The 19,469-nt window shown below is 43.2% G+C and overlaps 1 protein-coding gene across 1 annotated transcript; it reads right to left on the bottom strand.

The window, feature by feature from the left end:
* Positions 1-19: 19 nt before the first annotated feature.
* On the bottom strand, positions 20-18,845 carry LOC131503018 (putative SNURF-like protein). Its single transcript, XM_058714335.1, has 2 exons — positions 18,640-18,845; positions 20-399 (listed from the first exon to the last, which is right to left on the bottom strand). The coding sequence occupies exons 1-2, from the start codon at positions 18,843-18,845 to the stop codon at positions 114-116; spliced, it is 492 nt and encodes a 163-aa protein (XP_058570318.1). The 3' UTR covers positions 20-113.
* Between the last annotated feature and the right edge of the window lie 624 nt (positions 18,846-19,469).

The following is a 19,469-nucleotide window of genomic DNA, read 5'->3' as shown; positions in this document are numbered from 1 at the left end:
CCCGATCCACCGTCCGCGGTAAGGTTTCAGGATCCTTAAGGCCTGGGGGAAGGCTACAGATAAAGGTGTGACGGAGGCTCTCCTACACACAGTGCAAGCTTGGGGCAGGAGCTTCAAACAGTAGACGGAGGCTGCTTCTTCCGCTGGCAATCGGCTAAGCTGGATGTTCCAGTGCTGCTTTCACCACTGCTTGGTGTCCCAGCGAAGAATCGCCGTCCCAGTTCGGCCTGGAAATCCACCACAGGTACTTGCTGCTGCCGAGACCGCCTTGGGTACAGCTGACACCCTTGGTCGCTCAGGGAGGCTCTCCTTCGACATTTGACTTGGACTTGCACCTCGGGCACGTGCGGTTCCACAGTCCGTGTCGGGTGTAAGCCGTCCCTGGCTCGCTCCACCGCGCTGCCAGCCGCCCCTCAGAACAGACGGTCGGGCATCTCTGGCGACCACTCCGCTGTGCCAAGATCTGCATTATCTTAAATGCAATGATTAAATCTAAGCTAAAAAGTAGAAGAGATCTCCAGGGACCCTGTTTCAGTGATTAGATAATTATGTCATCTAATAAGCCTAATGAATTGCCCTGAAATCAGTCCCTTGGGGGAACTTTATTTGCTTAAACATTTTAGAGATCTCCCCTTACAATCTTATTTATGATTTTAATTTGTGCTCCTGAGAAATAGGTTTCTCAGAAAGGATACATTTTGGCTCCCATGTTAACTGGAACCCATCAGCGGGATTTTATTGAAGCGGGCTCTGGACGTGTGGATATCCTGATCACAGACAATCCCGAACTTCCTAAAGAAAAACTGAAAACATACTGTTTTTTTAGTCTTCAGCTTCAAGGCATTGTTACACTTAATTAGCTTTTGCTCCGTTAGGCACTGCACAGTTGCTTTTTTAAAAGTATAAAACATTTGGAGTCCCAGCCAAAAAAAGACTTTAACAACATATAATTATTATCTTGTTTTTCTTTAGACATCTTCAAGAACTTTACAAATTTTCCTATTCATTGTCATGCATCTTAGGGGGTTAGTATATTTACTTTAGTAGATTTCCTGGACTATTAATAAAATCCTAAATGTTACGTTATGACAAGGATTCTCAACTCTGGCTGCCTAGGGGAATCACCTGGGGAGCTTTTCAAAAATATTAATGGCATGGCCCCACCCTAGACTAATTGAATTAGAAATTTTTGGAGTAGGGTTCTGGCACTGGTGTTTTTTAAAAGCTCCCCAGGTGATTTTAATGTCCAGCCAGAGCTGAGAACAACTGTATTATTGGAAATATTGACTACAGTCTATGATTTGTTTCAGCAAGGAATCGTTTAACAAGGAATACTTTGGAAACACCCTTAATTTCTCAAAACAGAGTTTAAAAAATTATGCACATACACACACACACACACACACACACACACACAGGAAATACATTGTATGTGTTTGAGAACTCACTTATGCTCTTGGGTATATGGAGGCACCTCTCACCAAACCTGATCCTTCAAAGTTACCTTTCAAAGAAATATGTAAGAGGCCGACTACTTTCCATGTGTTGGAACATCATTCTTCCTTTCTTCAAGGTGAATTATATCCGTTATTATCCTCGAAGATTGTCTGTTTGAAATTGCATAGTTCTGCAACTGATCCTTGGTTAACTTGCCCGAAGACAGAGCTCACTTACTATTCCCCCCAACTCCAGCTCGTGGCGCTTAGACTTAGAGGAAGACTCGTGATTACTGTCTCAGGGGATACTATCTTTTTGGTTCGGAATAGTACATAAAACCTCAAATGACCCAGAGAAACTTGCAGAGCACGCGAGAAAGAGTAAGATCTTGAGGTAAAGGTGACAGGATGAAGCCAATCACAGAATCTCTTTCCTTTAATATGAGCAAAAAGGGATTTTTAAAAATAGCAAAAAGTGACCAATAGCCACCATGGAAGAAAAGTGGCATGACCTTGCGAAAATAAGAAACGGTGGCCGGAGGAAGGACTGGATAATTCGGGCACTTCTTCTGGCTCACTGGTGTGCTGGAGCAGGTTCCCACTGGCTCAGGAGAGCCTGCTGATAGTCCAGTTTTCAGGGATTTTTCAAGCCAGGGATTAAATAGAGCAGTTCTTAAAAATTACACTTACAATTAAACAAATTTTATTTAAAACAAAGATGGTAAATGCTCAGAAACACCGCTTTCTAATTATTTCACTTCATTTTACTCTTATTTATGCTTTTGAGGTTATCTATGTATCCGCAAGGTGGAAATGCTGTTTAATAATGTGCTACGCTATATAGCGATGTGTGTTCCAATTCCACACTTAGTCACGTCACATTGGTGGCTTGAAATTGGCTACGGGGGGAATACTCATGCTGTGGAAACTGGCATACACTCTACATTAGGGATTTTTATTTTTGAGAGCCAGTCTTTAAACATTTACCACCACACTACTGCTCTTAACCTCACCCCCATGTTCCACTGACCATCACCTGATATGGTACCGGGGGGAGAAAAAAAAGCCAGTTGACAAAAACCCATATTCTCACCACTCACTCTCAATTTAGAGAGAAGTGAATTGATGAGGAGAATCAGAAACCCTAGGGAAAAAATCAAGGAAAAGAACTGAGTATTTCATCAGGGACAGAAGAAAACATCCTCAGTGTATGCCATTTACTAGGGATTCATACGGAATTGAGGGCATAATTCCAAGCCTAACATATTAAGAATAGGATTTGTCTCCAAGTATGAGGTCTGAATTCCTAGTGCAGAACACAGAAGATATTCTTTAAAGAGAGCTCGTGTCCACCAACAAAGGGGGCACACAACCCCAGCTGAACTCTATCTCTGCCCCTCTGGCCATATCATCAGTGTAGAGAAAAGTATATAAAACACTTCATTTAGGACTCAAATTGGAGCTCTTAGAGGAAGACAAATGAGTTTTAGGTAGGTTAGAATGGGGTCAAGATTTCGCTCACACATGTCAGGGAAAACAAAAACGTCCAGTCAGCTGCCAACATCGAGAATGAGAAAGTAAAAATAAGATAAAAAACCAAGATGAAATGCTAAAACAGCAGATGGGGCTAAAAAGGGCAAAGTCAGAGTTAAGAAAACAAGTTGAAGACCAGCACAATACAATTATAGGTTGAATGAATTGATTGGAAACAGCAAGAAGAACGGACACCAGGTGAAATATCATATTATCGACAGAAAAGGTTTGGGGTTATACAGTTAGAACAGAGGTAAAGACAAATGTCAAATTTTAGAATATTAGTAACTAAACAGAATTTGGTAACACCTCAACTAGGGGATCAGAATTAACATCACAAATGAGGGGCAGATAGACATCAGATGGGTGTGACACCCTGAGAAGGACACAACATTTATATGGAATTCTGGCTGGGAGTGTAAAACTGGAAACTAAGAAGCATTCTATTAAAAAGAGAAAAAGGTCTGTATTCTTTTAAGATGTCAGTGTCATAAAAGACAAATGCTGAAGAATTGATCCATACCTAAGGGGACTGAAGAGGATGACCAGTGTTCTTGCCTGAATGTTTGTGTGCCCCCAATATTCATACGTTGAAAGCCTAACGCCCAAGATGATGGTGTTAGGAGGTGAGGCCGTCGGGAGACAGTTTGTTCATGAAGACAAAACTCTCATGAACGAGATCAGTGTCTTATAAGAGCAGCCCCAGAAAGCCAGCTCACCCCTTCCATCACGTGAAGCTACATGCAACAAAAGAAAAAGTAGATAATTTTGGTCCCATCAACATTTTATGTTTCAAAGAACAGCAGCAAGACAGTGAAAAGACAACCCACAAAATGGAAGAAAATTTTTGTACGTCATGTATCTGATAACAGATTTGCATCTACCATATATAAAGAATGCTTACAACTCAATAATAAAAACAACCCAATTAAAAAATGAGCAGGGGCGCCCGGATGGCTCAGTTGGTTAAGCGTCCAACTCTTGATTTCAGCTCAGGTCATGATCTCGTGGTTTGTGTCTGTGCTGATGGTGTAGTGCCTGCTTGGGATTCTCTCTCTGTCTCTGTCTCTCTCTCTTTGTCTCAAAAATAAATACACATTTAAATAATGGGTACAGGGTTTCCTTTTGGGGGCGATGGTGAAAATGTTCTAAAATTGACTGTGGTGATAGTTGTTCAACTGTGAATATACTAAAAAACCATTGAATTGTAGGCTTTCAATGGGTAAATTGTATGGAATGTGAATTATATTTCAGTAAAACTGTCATTAAAAAAGATTTGAACAAAGGGGAAAGACATAGCATGGGATTTAACTAGCATAAGAAAAAACTGTTGTGCTATTTTGGTTGTTTAACAGATCAGAATTTAGAATCACCCCACCTTAGCGCTAATGGACACAAGGAATGGCAATTCACTCTGGCAGTCAATTGCTCAGCAAGATGTTTACTGAGTTACTATGTGCCAGGCACTGGGCTGGGGGCTGAGGACAGTGAACAAGACAAGCATGGTTGTCATACTGACAGTAGTCAGAGTGTACTTCAAAGACATACATTAAATTACAAATTACACAACTGAATAAATGCCCTAGGAGAAAAATCCAGATAGTAGGAAAAGGTCACTGGAGGGTCCCAATCTAATCTGGGAAGGGAGGGGGGCTTCTTTGAAGAAGTGATGTTTGAGTTGAGCTCTTGAGGATTATCAAGAATACACTAGATGAAGACTGGGTGTGAGGTAGAGAGGATTCCAGACAGAGGGGCCTGGGCCTCCTCTGACAAGGAACCAGGGGCCAAAGGGCAGTGAGAAGTGGGGCGGGGGGGGGCAGCATGGTGGGTGCTGGAGAGGCTGGCAGACCCCGAGGGCTTCATAAGCCACATTAGGAAATTGATCTTTGTTTCAAAGGCCATGGCAAGCTGTTGACAGATTTTAAGGAGAGTGTTCCATTTATGTCTCTAGTATGTTTTCCTGTTAAGTCTCCCCCTGCGTAACACAAAAATAAAACTACCTGATTATGTCAGTGGAGGTGATGTGGCTCCCCCACTACCAAATTTCCTAGGCCACGGTTCTCATATTTTGGTCCCTGGGAAACAGCGTACACAATTCCCAGATGGAGAAGGGAGGGGAGAGTGTACAGAGGTGCCCCGAGGAAATTAAGCTGGGCCACATGAGCTTCGGTGAGCTCAGCGACACCAGTAACGCAATGATCCATAAGGACATATTGGCCTCTGTAAGCTCTGGATGTATGTAAGAGATGAGATCACTCCCTGTGACTCGAGGGTCTTGTTATTTACAGCTGCAGTGCTAAAAGTGGCACCATAGGCACTTTATAAAATATGGGTGGAGTAGCCCCTGGCCTCTGTTATATATCGTTTGGGCTATGAGCTGGTATCCTCAATTGAGTACAGGTGAAAACAGATGGAAAATAGATCATCTTACAATTCTCGGTGTGTTTTCATTGCCTTAGCATCTGTTGGAAAATTTATTCTGAGAATAGCATCAAGGAGCTGATCTACATAGTGGGCAGTGGCCAACTGAGGCCTCTGAGAGATGGTTTCTCCATTGGCCAAGGAGCGCTTTGCCAAAGTTCTTAAGGCTATGATATTGCCTTGACAACACTGAGTAAAACAAGACACTGAAGTTCTTTAAATTTACCATAAGTCACAAGTTACACTTGCTCTTAATTCCAGATCTTGGGAATATGTGTTCTCTGGTTGATTTAACTTTTTTGTCTTGGCTGGATGTGGTGAGGGCATGCCTTCCATGTTGTAAATGGCAACTCAAAACACCTTTTGATTCTCCTTGCTCTTGACCTTCCCTTCTTCTTTCCTTGTCCTCTTTTACTATCATCCTCTTTGTCTCTTGATCTTTCCTTTGAGTGACCTGCTAGAATTTTGAGCTCTTATGTATACATGGCTCCAAATGGATTTGGCGAGTTCATCATGATCAACCACCAAACAATACATGTTACTGAAAACAATTCAATTCTACTATGTGCGAGGTATACACCCTGATCTCAAAGTAGCATTTTGACTCTTGTTGGTCACCCTACTTTCTACTTTGGCTTCTCTGACACCCATCTCTCTTGCTTCTCTTTTGTCACGGCCCCAGTGATTGACACCTCCATATTCATTCAAACCCAAATATGACTAGTCTGAGCCAATCGTAGTGGTTCTATTGTTTTTGACAATGAATGATTGCTTTAAGAACTTCTGCAGCCATTTTTCCTCCAGCTTGAGGAGGAAGCCAACACTATTCTGGACAAGTTACAAAGAAATGAAATTGGAGCTCTGATGTAGTGTGCCTGGAGCCCATGCTAGTTCTGAACTTCCTGTTACATGACATAATTAGTTTTCTTATTGTTTAAGCTGATGTGAGCTAGGATATTCTGCTGCTTGCATCTAAAAACACACTTACTGGGTGACTCAGTTGGTGAAGTGTCCGACTCTTGATCTCAGCCCCGGTCTTGATCTCCAGGTCGTGAGTTCAAGCCCCGTGTTGGGCCCTGCACTGGGTGTGAGGCCTACGTAAAAAAAAAAATAAAAATATAAAATAGGGGCGCCTGGGTGGCTCATTCGGTTGACGTCTCACTCCTGATTTCAGCTCAGGTCACAATCCCAGGGTCAAGGGATCGAGCCCTGCCTCAGGCTCCATGGAGCCTGCTTAAGATTCTCTCTCTCTCTTCTCTCTTCCCCTCTCCCCTGCTCGTGCTTTTTGTCTCTAAAATAAACTTTTAAAAAATAATTCAAAAATAAATTTTGGGGCACCTGGGTGGCTCAGCTGTTAAGCGTCCAACTCTTGATTTCGGCTCAGGTCAGGATCTCACAGTTCGTGAGATTGAGCCCCACATCAGGCTCTGTGCTGACAGCGTGAAGCCCGCTTGGAACTCTCTCTCTCCCTCTCTCTCTCTCTGCCCGTCCCCTGCTCATGCTCTCTCTCCCCCTCAAAATAAATAAACGTAAAAAAATTTTTTTTAAAGAAAAAATAAAATAAAAACACACTTGCTGATGTTCCTTTTTAGTCCTTTCACCTCCACTTCTCAGGCTCCTTTTCATTGATTTTGCTTCTTTCGATCTTAGGGTTTTGTACTTGGTCCTCTTCTTTTGCTCACCAATCTCTATGAGTCAGCTCATCCACTTCTTTTGCTTCAACTACAGTTTACAATGTCGACTGGCTTCTAGGTCTGAATTTCCAGTTCACCCTCTTTCTCAAGCTCCATATCTATATTTTCTGCTGTTTGGGATCAATAATGAAATCAATCTCGACTGCACTTCACAATTACTGTAGACCTTTACAAATGTATGGTGTCCATGCCCATCCTTGACAGTTTTGGTCCACCAGATTTAGATCAAGGCCAGTGATATCCACTAGAACTTTCTGAGACATTGGAAATAATTTACATCTGCACTGGCCAATACAGTAGCCATTAGCCACATGGGTCTACTGAACACTTGAAATGTGGCTGGTATTAAAAAGGAACACAATTTTTGCTGTTAGTTAATTTCAATGCATTTAAATAGTCACACGTGCTAGTGGCTACTGTAATGGACGGTGCAGCTGGCCCTTGCAATCCCTACTTGATTACATCCGGGAATCTTTATGAACTTAAATACAAGATAACTACTACTTACAGCAGCTACTACTTCTGCTCCACAGGCAATCTCTTTGTGATTTAGACCATGACCCACAGGAAGAGATATATTTTACACAATGACCCAGTATATATACACATATAGTCACTCCCATGTACACACACTCACGTACACATATATGTCTTCTTACTACTTATGAGAAACTCTGATGCTTTTTATACTATTCTAGTCTATCAAAAAAAAATAACTGCTGGCCACGGCCCACTAATGCATCAGGCGCCACAATTTGGCAATCGCTACTACCCCTACAGAGCTGTCTTGTGCCATGGAGTGCTTATCATTCTACTTTAGGCACTGAAGTCTTTGCTGGGTGCCACCGCTGCTTGACCAGGCTCTTCAGACCTCCTGTGTACGGAGCCGTGGTCTGCAGCAACGAAGGGGAGAATGCCTGTCTCCCCTCTGTACTTCCGCATGTTAGAAGGCTTCCAAAGCCTGCAGCTGATCTCTGAGTCCTTTAAAAAAGCTTCTCACCGAAACATCTCTTTTGGCTTCCATTTATAGCTCTCCAGCTCAAGAAGCTGTGTTTTCACTGGGACTTTAGAGGTAAGAAAATCTGAGTAACAGACATCATGCTGTGCTCAGAATTGCTTCTTATCCTCTGGCTCTTGGAGTGCCTCTCCTGCCTGATTACCAAGGTTTCCCACTGGCTCAACCTTTTTGTGCCCAAGATAGAGTCCTGTCTCAGAGGGCTCCTTTGCCTGCACACATCAGGCATCTGGTGGGCCAGACTCCCGCTTTACCTGCCTTTGTAGACATTTCCTCAGACTCAAAGAACTTGACAGGTGTTCAATGAGGGAAGTGTGCTGTGGGACCATGGTTGGATTTATTCTGTGTAGAGCTGAGGGAGCTTCAGAAAGGGATAGGGAGGGGAAGATAAGGAGGAGGTAACAGGTGAGCTCATCCCAGGGGATACGTAGAAGCTTGAGGAAGGGAAGGATCTGATGTGATGTCCTTCCAGCTTCCAAGTCAGGTCAATAGTTTTCCTTCTCTGCTTCCACCTTTTCTTCCTGCCTGTGTGAGAGACTCCTCACACTTTGGAGTGGTTGTTTCTGTCTGGACTTTGAGATCTTTAGGGACACAGGTCATATTTTCTTCATCTTTGTATCTTTACCAACTAACGTGACGCTTTTCCTTTGCGGAGAGAGACAGTCACTGAGTGAACAGGCGATGTATTGGATGTGAGAGAGAAGTGTAAAGATTGAAGTCAATTCCTGTGGGAACGGGGCTCTGCTTTCAGAGGCTCCAGCCAACCCCAGGTCCTCTTCTAAGTGCCCTAGAGAGAAGGGATAGATGGGTCCTTTGGAGACTTTCAAGGTAGGTTTGAGACCGTTAAGGGCACTTTCAAAACCATCCCGGCTACCAAGTATGTCCTTTGAACCCAGGAAATTCAGCAGCGAGGCTCCACTGCCTGCATGTGGGGCTCAGCATGATCTTGGTATCCTGTTCCCAGTCCAGATCCAAATCCCAGCCAGGTGTGCAGGCAAGGAATTAAAGCATTTCAGGTCTGAAGGCGCCTTTGAGATGGACTACGGAGGTCCCCTCACTGACCTTTCAGGAGAACCAGACTTCAAGCCTAAAGCAGTCCTCCAATTGACTTCCTTTCTTTTTCTTTTCCTGGGTTTCCATGGAAATCAGTAATGAAGGAATGATTGATGTTCTGCTTCCTGCAAGCGTTCGTGTTCTCACCTCTTAGTAATATCCACTGGGAGTACGAGTAGCGAGGAAACCCAGGAGGAGGAGGTGTGGGCAGAGCTGATGCTATTTTTAGGGGCTGAACTTGAGTTCTGAAGGTGATTCTGGAGGCCGCTGGAGACCCTCGTCTATGCAGGTTGCCCCGTGCGCAGAGCCTCTGAAGGGAACTGAAGTCCTGTGGGCATTTGGAAGCCCGAGCGCAGCTTGGAGAAGCGTGGAAGAGAAGCTTTGGCCCCGAGACTGATCCTGGAAGAGCACACTGCCGACCCAGTCTTGCTTTCTGCTTTACTTCACTCCTCAAAAATTCTGCGGCTGATCTTGGACAGTTGGAAGTAGCTAAATCTAGAGGGGAACAGGCATGTTGGCCCCGGAGCCGAAGAGCGTTTGTCTTGCAGCTGTGCCGCCCTCATAGCACAGGTGTACAGAGCATGATTAAGTGACCCCAGAAATGCGACGGCCTGGGGTGCGGTGCTCATTCTTTCACCCTGACGCAGCTAGCTCAGGGTGTGGGTACTCTCCGCCTCACGCCCCTTTTCTCTTCCCCGCCCCCCCCCCCCCAAACACTGAGTTTCAAACTGTGGCGTCACTGTGAAAAACAGAGACGCTAGGAGACAGGTTTCCTGCTGTTGTTGTTGATTTGGTTTTAGAACCACTCACTCTGGTGCATTTTAGAAGTCTGCCCGAAAGGCAGGACAAACTTTTGAAAAATCTTTCGGCACCTTCATCGATCCAAATTTTAGTGTGATTTGGCAGGCGATGCCGGGTAACGTGTTCCAATGTTTTAACTTGTGCATAATTGCCAGATTAGCTATTGTTTGACTTGTACAATTATTAATGAAATGTGGGAAAGAAAGGGTGGTAACCGCAAGGCCTGGGGGAATGTCTAGACATGAGGGTGGGGGTTGGGAGGTGGGGCACCAAGGGAGACGACACAGAATTTCCTTGACTGGTTTTTCTCAGACTCGGTATTTCTGCCTTAGCACAACCACACGTGGCCAAGATATTGATAGGTGAGAGCTCATTGTTTCAGTTAAAATGAAAAATCAAGTTTTAGGCTACGTGCTGGAGACATTTCTCACCTCTCTGTGTTAGGAGAAAAGATGCAATCCCCTGGGCTGTGGGGTGAACACACGCAGGCTCACAAATGCACACGGACATTTAGGTTTTCAAGAGCTACTTCCGTGTCAAGGCAGCCAGGAGAGAGACGCTCAGGGTAACCAGGTTTTTGGAGGAAGAAGATTTGGGGTTCAGGAGAGCTTACGAATGTCATGCACGCACTTTGCAACCTTGTGTCAGGGTCACAAGCTGAGAGAGGGAATCAGACCGACACACACGGATTTGGGGTGAGACCCCCGTAGGCAAAAATCAAAAAGAAGCCACTTAGGTTGTATGCTGAGTTGCTTTTGGTGTAAGTATATAGATGGATAAATTATATTACAAAACCATACATAATGGATCATCATGTACACACAGGCGATCGCATGTAATTTGTCTCATCCACATAAATGTAAATTCAACTTTCAAGTGGCTGGATGGACTGGTTTTTATGTACATTGGGAAAAGGTTTTCCCCTCGGCTTTATTCAAAGCAAGGCAAGCATCTCCCTCCCCCAGACTCTCAACCCACCAGGACCCTCGTTACAGACAGACCCAGTTCTGAGCATGAACCTCGGTTCTCAGAGAAGAGCTTCTGGCAGTGTGGGATAGGCCGCAGGACTTGCTCTGTCCCCCTCCCCCACACCCCTCTCCCCCGCCCCCATCCTGACGTGGCCACAGTAGCCCAACCCCTCAGCCTCATTTCACTCAAGGCCACGAGTAGTACGGCCCTGGGACACATGAGAGTAAGTTTTGTTTTGGGTCCCAGCGGAAGAAGCCTGGGCCAGGTGCTGTCGTCTAGAATGGGTGAATGTCGCGGTGAACAACCGTGAGCAGTGGGGCAGGTGGGGGCAGCAGGTAGCCTAGGAGCCTGGGGTAGAGGAAGGAGGGGTGAGAATCGACAAGGGCCCTGGAGGAGAGAAAAGAACCAGAGCCACAGAATTTGAGAGCTGAAGAAACCTTTGAGAATGTTTAAGTCCAATCCCTTCATACTACAAATGAGGAAACTGAGGCTCAGAGAGAGGAACTGATTTGTCCAGAGTTAAGAGGTATGTAGCAACAGATCTGAAATTAGAATTCAGATTTCCCGTCTCAAGCCTGCTAGACTTCCTACTCGGATGAAATATTAAATACACCAAAACCACAATAAGCTAATATCGAGTTCATTTGTAATTCAAAGGAACCGTTGTTTCTCAACCGACTAAATGCCCTATTGTTCTTCATTAGGAAATCAGATAATTCTGAATCCTGACCGTTCCATATTTCTCTTAGAGATCCTGTACTTTAATGCAATTTTATTGTAATCATGCCAAATATCATGAGCGGATAATGAATTTACTAGATTATTTCAAATCAGTTCCTTATACACTAATTTGTTTTATAGGATCACATTCAAACACTCTCTCTCTCTCTCTCTCTCTCTCTCTCTCTCTCTCTCTCTTTTAATCACCAGAATCACACTGTGATTTAGGTGGGTAAACTTCAAAACGCCAGGAGAAATTGCTTCTAGTATTTCCTGCTAAGTCTTGAAAAGCCTAGGGGCTGGAAACTGTACGAAAAAGTCAGGTGGTTCTCTCAAGACTTCCAGTATAGTTTTGGCATTCGTCTAACAATCGAAGTCTTTGTTTGGACTATATGAAATGTCATGGTGGTTTTTCACCCCTAGGAAGGAGTGATTTGCTAAAAAAATCACTCCAGCACTATATAGGTAACATCTTCTTTTGTGCTGGGCTAGCAAATTGGTCAGACTTGCCTCATTCTTTCAGAATTGCCAAAATCCCTTCCAAGTCCAAAACTTTGGTAACAATTCTATCCTAATCTTTCTCTTTCTCTTCCTCTTTAAAGAGCTGGTGTCTGTGATTTTTTAACTATAAGGTGCCCATTGCTTGACACATAGGGCTTAGGGCCCTTTATTTCTTCTATCCAAACTTCTTATGAATAGCTAGGAGCTGCAGGGCAGAAAAATTTAACAATCATACATTTTGTTTCTGAAATCTCTAATTTATTCTTGCTTCCCACTTTCTAGTCAATCTCATTTGCCCTGTCTTTCAAAGATTCCTATTTTCTAGCACTGACATGTATTAATCATTTGTAAAACTGTGTGTGTGTATTTTTTCCTGTCATTTCAACAGCTTTGAGGGTGGAGAGGGGAGGCTGGCATGTGGGTCAAGCTCTGACTGCAGTTTTTCCCTTGCAGCCTCTTAGATGAGGGGAAGGTGCGGGGAATGTGCTTCTTCCCTGGCTGTCACTGCTTCTGAGCTTAGAAAAAGGCCGAGGAATTGGGGTGTCATACTTCGAATGTGGGTACCTGTGCCTGCAGAGTAGTTTGGAGGGTGCATTTTGGGTGAGGGGGAATGTCTTACCTAAGCCTCCTTCTTTGCTCCCTTCACATAATGTCTTTTTATTGGCAAGTTTAAACCATTTACATTTAAATTAATTACTGATAAGGAGGGACTTCTGTCATTTTGCTATTTGTTTTCTACGTGCCTTATAGCTTTTTCATCCTTCATTTCCTGTATTACTGTCTTCTTTCGTATTTAGTTGATCTTTTTTTTTTTTTTACAGTGAAATGCTTAAATTCGTTACTAATTTCCTTTTGTGTATATTCTATAGCTATTTGTTATAGTTACTATGGGGATAATGTTTAACATCCTAAAGTTATAACACTGATTTGAATCGATACCACCTTAACTCCAATAACATACAAAAACTCTGTGCCTTTACAGCTCTGTCCCCAACTCTCCTGGTTGTTGATGTCACAAAATTACATCTTTAGACATTGTGTGCCCTAAAACATAAGCTACTAATTTTCTTAATGGATTAGTTTCTTAAATTATGTAGAGAACAAAAGGTGGAGTTACAAACCAAGGTTACAATAATATTAGTTTTTAGATTCATAAAAAAAAAATGTGTTAGTCTCTTAAGTCATGTAGAAAACAAAAAGTGGAGTTATAAACCATTGTTACAGTGACACTAGCTTTTATAACTGCCCACGTATTTACCCTTCTTGAGAATTTCATTTCTTCATGCAGCTTCAGGTTACTGTCTAGTGTGCTTTCATTTCACCCTGCAGGACTCCCTTGAGTGTTGAGTGTTTCTTGCAGGGCAGGTCTAGCGATAACAAACTCCCTCAGCTGTTGTTTACCTAGTAATGTCTTAATTTCTTCTTCACTTTTGAAGGATGGTTTTGCCGGATACAGGATTCCTGATTGATGGGTTTTTTTTTTCTTTTAGCATTTTGAATACATCAACCTACTGCCTCCTGGCCTCCAAAGTTTCCGATGAGAAATCTGCCGTTATGGAGAATCTGTTGTATGGGACAAATTGCTTCTCTCTTGCTGCTTTCATAATTCTGCCTTTGTCTTCATCTTTCAAAAGTTTGGTTACAATGAATCTTAGTGTGGGTCTCTTTGAGTTCCTCTTTCTTGGAGTTTGCTGAGCTTCTTGGATGTTTATATTCGTGTCTTTCATCACATTTGGGGAGTTTTCGGCAATATGAGGCAGTATGGCATTCAGGGCCAATAAAATGGTAATGGGGTGGTTTGACAAGGTTTCAAGATATGGAAGTTGGTTTGGACCGAAGGAAGGACACGATTTAGGAAGGCATCAAGATGGTGGTATATTCTAGGCAGAAAGGAGGATGAAGCCTGATAACGAAGTAGTATTTGTTGTGTCTGATGTGGCAGGCACGTCAGCCATCTCATTTAAAATTCAAAATACAGGGGCGCCTGGGTGGCTCAGTCGGTTAAGCGTCCGACTTCGGCTCAGGTCATGATCTCACAGTTCGTGGGTTCGAGCCCCGCGTCAGGGTCTGTGCTGACAGCTCCGAGCCTGAAGTCTGCTTCGGATTCTGTGTCTCTCTCTCTGCCCCTCCCACACTCACACCCTGTTTCTCTCTCTCTCTCTCTCTCAAAAATAAATAAACATTAAAATAAATAAAAATAAAATTCAAAATAGAGTACTAAAATATCAAAACAGAGCTAGGTACTAGCATTCTCAGTTTACCGATAAGAAATGGATGTTAAGGAAGGTTGAGACACCTGCCCAAGCTCACATGGCTAATGAGTGAATCGCATGGCTAATTAATAACTGACCGGAGAGTAAGAATTAACATAATTCATGCACTTTCCACTTTACCATCCTACCAAGGATAGTAGCATGAACGGAATTTGGAGGTGAGAATTGTTAAGTCACTCTGGAGTCAAGTAAATAGGCTTGGCCGGACCAAAGGGCAAGTGTAGAAAAGCAGTAGGAGATAAAGCTTAGATAAATGGGTCGCATTAAAAAAATTTTCAAATACCAGGCTTAACGTTTGGACTTTCTTTTATGGATAAGGGAGAAGCACTGGCAGTTGAGAGTAAAGAATTTTTAATTTCTTTCCAAAAGATGTATAAATATGGAATGACAGTAACAAGTAAATTCCTTGAAATCATGGATGTCTTTTGCACTAAATGAAGGGGCCAAGGGTCACGTCTGCATAGTCAACAGGTAGAGCAATAATAGATTCCACTCACCAAGAGCCTTTCATCTTCTGTTTATCTCTTAAGAAAACCTAAATCCATTTTTCTTTGTCTGAACACTTCATTTTCATCCCCCAAATAGCAACTTCTGTTTTATAGATTATTCTTGTTCTCTTCTTCCTTTGGGCTTTATAAAATGAACATCTGGAATTTTCCTGGATTGTTATATCCTTGAAATAAAATTCTATTAAAAGATTTGTTGTGGTTCAAAGGAAAATTTATTATTTTGTTTGGTGTGCTTTCGAGTCTGTGGAACACTTATGGTTGTCATATGTAAATTTAGCATTTCAATCCCAGTTTAAGCCCTTCAATCTTGTTGGGACGAGTCAAATTCACCAGGCATTTATGTAGAAATGCTTTCTTTACTATAGTAGTAAATTGGGTAGGTATTAACATTTTTGAGATGAATTATTGGGAAAACTATTAGTTTGTCCAGAAATGAAAATTCTCTAAAAGTTCCATCTGCCACTAAAATGCTTGAAGTGCTTGCTCTTTCAAGGGCCCAAGAAATGTCACAGAAGTGCATTTGGTTCCTGGAATTGCCTAGCATCTTAGGGGGAAGTCTGGTTTGTCTATGTAAAGTATCTTACACAGAGCCTGGTACACAGTAGGATCCAAATATTAATTTCTACCTTTTCCCCTGTGGGTGTGAAAGACTCACTGTAAGGTCCCAATGTGTCATGGCAGATTACATTTTGGGGTGGTTTTTTTTTTTATGTTTAGTTATTTATTTACTTATTGAAAGAGAGACAGACACACACAGCGTGATCAGGGGAGGGGCAGAGAGAGAGAGGGAGACACAGAATCAGCTCTGAAGCAAGATCCAGGCTCCACGCTGTCAGCACAGAGCTCAATGCGGGGCTTGAACCCCCAAACCACGAGATCATGACCTGAGCTGAAGTCCAGGCGCTTAAAAGACTGAACCACCCAGGCACCCCAGAGTGATTATTTTTCTCATTAAAAAGAAATTGAGATATAATTTACATACAATAAAATGCATAGTTTGTAAGTACATACTTAGATTAGGGTTTTTTTTTCTATTATATTCACCCATGTAGCCACTACCCAGCCCAAGATAGAGGAAGTTTCTCTTACTTCACTTCCTTGTGTCTATCACCATAGATTAGTTTTGTCTATTCCAGGAATTCTTAGAAATAGAATTGTACCATGTGTGCTCTTGTGTCCAGGTGTTTCGCTCAGGATAATGTCTGTAAGTTTCATCCATGTTATGACACCGAGTAGTATAACAATATAGATGTACCTCAGTTTGTTTGTCCATGTTCCTGTGGATGGACACAGGGCTGTTTCTAGTTTTGGGCTATTATGATGAGAGCTGCTATGATTATTCTTGTACAACTCTTTCTGGGACCATATGTTTTTATTTCTCTTGAATAAATATCTGGTGGAGGAATTGTTGAGTCACAGGATGGATGTGCATTAACCTTTATTGAAACCGTCAGTTTTCCAAAGTGCTTCATCATTCTCTACTCTCAATGGCAGCTTATGAGAGTTCCAATTGTTCCACAGCCTTACCGACACTTAGCGTTGTCAGTCATTTTCATTTTAGTAATTCCAGTGGGTTCCTAGCAGGTTTCGACACAAAAAATATCTAAGTCTATGTACAGTGGGATGAACAAAAATATCATGCTTTTCAGTCGGTACCTGAGTTTTTCTAAAAGAAAGAACTGTCTTCGTTTGAGAAAGGCCTTGATAAGCTGATTTTGGTGGACAGGGAAGCCCTGAAGTCATAAGTTGGAAGGCAGCACTAAGGAGATGGCCTACAGAAGAAAGGAACAAGAATTCAGGAGTATAGTGAGAACATAGAGGAGAAAAAAAGAAAAATTGTTGGGAAATACGGCAGCGACTAGAGCCCTGGGCAGCAGAAATGGCCAAGGGATTTTTCAGGAACAAGGAAACCTAGTATTAAAATTTAACAGATTCTGTGTCTCCCTCTCTCTCTGCCCCTCCCCTGTTCATGCTTTGTCTCTCTCTGTCTCAAAAATAAATAAACGTTAAAAAAAATTAAAAAAAAAATTAAATGCTATCCTCTAGGTAGATCTCACCACAGTCAGGTGCCTAAGAAGATTCCTTTTGGGGATGGGGCAGGGAACCAGGAGGAGGCCTGGGGACTGTGCTTGGGCCACTCTCAAGGTAGACATGAGGGAAAAATTCCAAATCGCTGAGTAGAAAATGATAATTCAACTTAAATTAGAAATTAGAACTAGAAGTGATTACAATCATTCTCAAAGAATTCCAGAAACCTTTAGACTTCCCAAGGGGCATGGAGCTTTCATATGAGCCTATCTTTTCACTCCTTTATAAATCTTGAGTGACACTAGCTGACCGCCAAAGTGACTTCAGAACTTAACTGGTTTATTCTCTGGCCTCCAGGTAATCAGTAATAGCACGGGCTTTTGCTCTTAAAAGTGTCTTGCTTTGGACAGTAGATTAATACGGTCAGTCTAGCTCGGCAGTTCTCAGCTCTGACCACAGATCTAAACCACCCGAGGAGCTTTACAAACTCCTGATGCCTGAGTCCCACGTCTAGAGATTCTGATTCATTTGTTTGCTACATGCATTCTGGGACTCACAAAGCTCTCAAGTGATTCTAGGGGGAGGCCAAGGTTGAGAATCACTGCTCTGGCTCTAAGCCATGGAACAAAGGGTTTATTGGAGTAGAAATTGTACTCTTGGGAAACCAGTCAAACGAGGGCTATCATCAAAAAGCGTTTCTTTGCTTCTGTAACGTTACCGACATTTGGATCTGAAGGCAAGACATACTGTAAAATTCGACTTTATATTCCAAAAAATTATTTAAATAGCAAATACTCTTTTTTTTAAAACTTTTAAATCGTTCTTTTAAAGTTTTATTTCTAAATAGAGAGTGTGAGTGGGGGAGGGGCAGAGAGCGAGGGAGAGAGAGAGAATCCCACATAGGCTCTGCACTGTCAGCACAGAGCATCCCACAAGGCTCGAAGCCACAAACCGTGAGATCATGACCTGAGCCAAGATCGGACGCTTAACGGACTGAGCCACCCAGGCGCCCCGCAAATGATCTTTGTAAAAATAATAGACTGGCTACAATCTTTTGTATAGCATGACATTTTTGTTGAAATTTATGGAGTTAGAAATTCGACTTACGAGTTTTTATTAGAGGCATTTGTATAGTAATCCTAGGATTTCCAACCTATGCAGATTTCTCCTTTATTTGGCAAAGCAAACATAAAATGTTTATGGACTGATCTTTTATTTTTGAAACACTGTTGACATCATCAAGACACCCTGATGTGTGTCTGTATCTTTAGTAGGGACACTATAAAGAGATTCGGGCAGGAATGGCTAAGATTCACATTGACAAGGGCCTCTTGTTTTTGCCACCTGGACCGCATCCATTAACTTGCCTTACTCATTATAGACTGCTTCGGGCACAATTCTGACAGAATTGTCAGACTCCAGTGCTCCAGTGCTCTGCCTCCAGTCCTGCCCGATTTCCCCCACAGTAGGGTCCGTTGTCCTTCCTCTTTATTAGACCAGCTTACCGTCCCTGCCAATCCTGACGTCTTCAGGAGAGATTTGAGGAAATGGAGCTTGGCTTTCTGGGACTGAGCGTGAAGTCACCAAGGCTGCTAGGTCGTTTTGTTTGGTTTGGTTTTTAGTGAGCTCTATGCCCCACGTGGGGCTGGAACTCATAACCCCGAGATCAAGAGTTGCTTGCCTTACAGACTGAGCCAGCTGCTAGTTGCAGCTGCGCCCATGGCTGCTAGTTGAAACCTCAACTTTAGGTCTTGGTTCTGGTAACTGGGCCTCTGCTTGTGCCTAAGACTCACTCCCCCATTCCCTGCCGTCGTGGGGCCTGGATGCCGTGCTTCTGAACCCTCATCTCGTGTGTCGGTCATTCTAGGGTGCAAGCCCACCTCTGGGCCCATGGCTGACTCCAGCCCTGAGAGTGAACCCGTCTCTCAGCCAGACGCCTGCCGCTCAGATTCCTCCGTTCCTCCACATCACCGGAAGGCCGTCCCCGGGACTAGGTGTGACCCGGCAGCGCATGTCACGACACAGTGGCCAGGTCTGGCCTCACACTCTGGCCTTTCTCCCCTTGTCCTGCCTCCATGTATCCTCTGGGCCATGCATGACTGGGACCAGGGAAAAGATGCCATCCCTCCGTTCCTCACAGCTGCTGCTTGTCTCTCAGTCCTCACCCCTACCTCCCTCGTCCCCTTCGTCCTTCCCTTGGCAGCTGCTAATACGCCAGCATCTTCAAACACTGTCAGGGACCTGGCATCTGGCAAGTGTAAGTGCTTAGGACCAGACACTCTGTAAACACTTCAGGCACTAAGTGGCCAGCAAAAGAAACCAGACTGGAGACAAAGACTGTTTCTTGCAGAAGCTTATTCCTGAACTCAAGACACCAACATGCATTGTGATTTTTAAAAGTAATACATCTTTTTTGTAGAGAGGTCAGCACAGAAACACCTCGCGATAACCTCTATCACTATTTTTGGTACATTAGGGATCCATCCTTTCCTTCCGTTTGCTTTCTCTTTCATACA

The sequence above is a fragment of the Neofelis nebulosa genome, chromosome X (genome assembly GCF_028018385.1).
Source record: "Neofelis nebulosa isolate mNeoNeb1 chromosome X, mNeoNeb1.pri, whole genome shotgun sequence".
In the NCBI taxonomy this organism is placed as follows: domain Eukaryota; kingdom Metazoa; phylum Chordata; class Mammalia; order Carnivora; family Felidae; genus Neofelis; species Neofelis nebulosa.
Note: the sequence above shows the minus strand (reverse complement) of the source record. Positions and strands in the feature narration are given on the sequence as shown.

Bases quoted from the DNA above. Each gene is read 5' to 3' on its own strand.
- LOC131503018 (XM_058714335.1), bottom strand. From the start codon at position 18,845: ATGGGCCCAGAGGTGGGCTTGCACCCTAGAATGACCGACACACGAGAT. The intron at 400-18,639 runs GTAAGGCAAGCA...GGCGGCTGGCAG, and splicing joins ACTAGCAGCTGGCTCAGTCT to CGCGGTGGAGCGAGCCAGGG.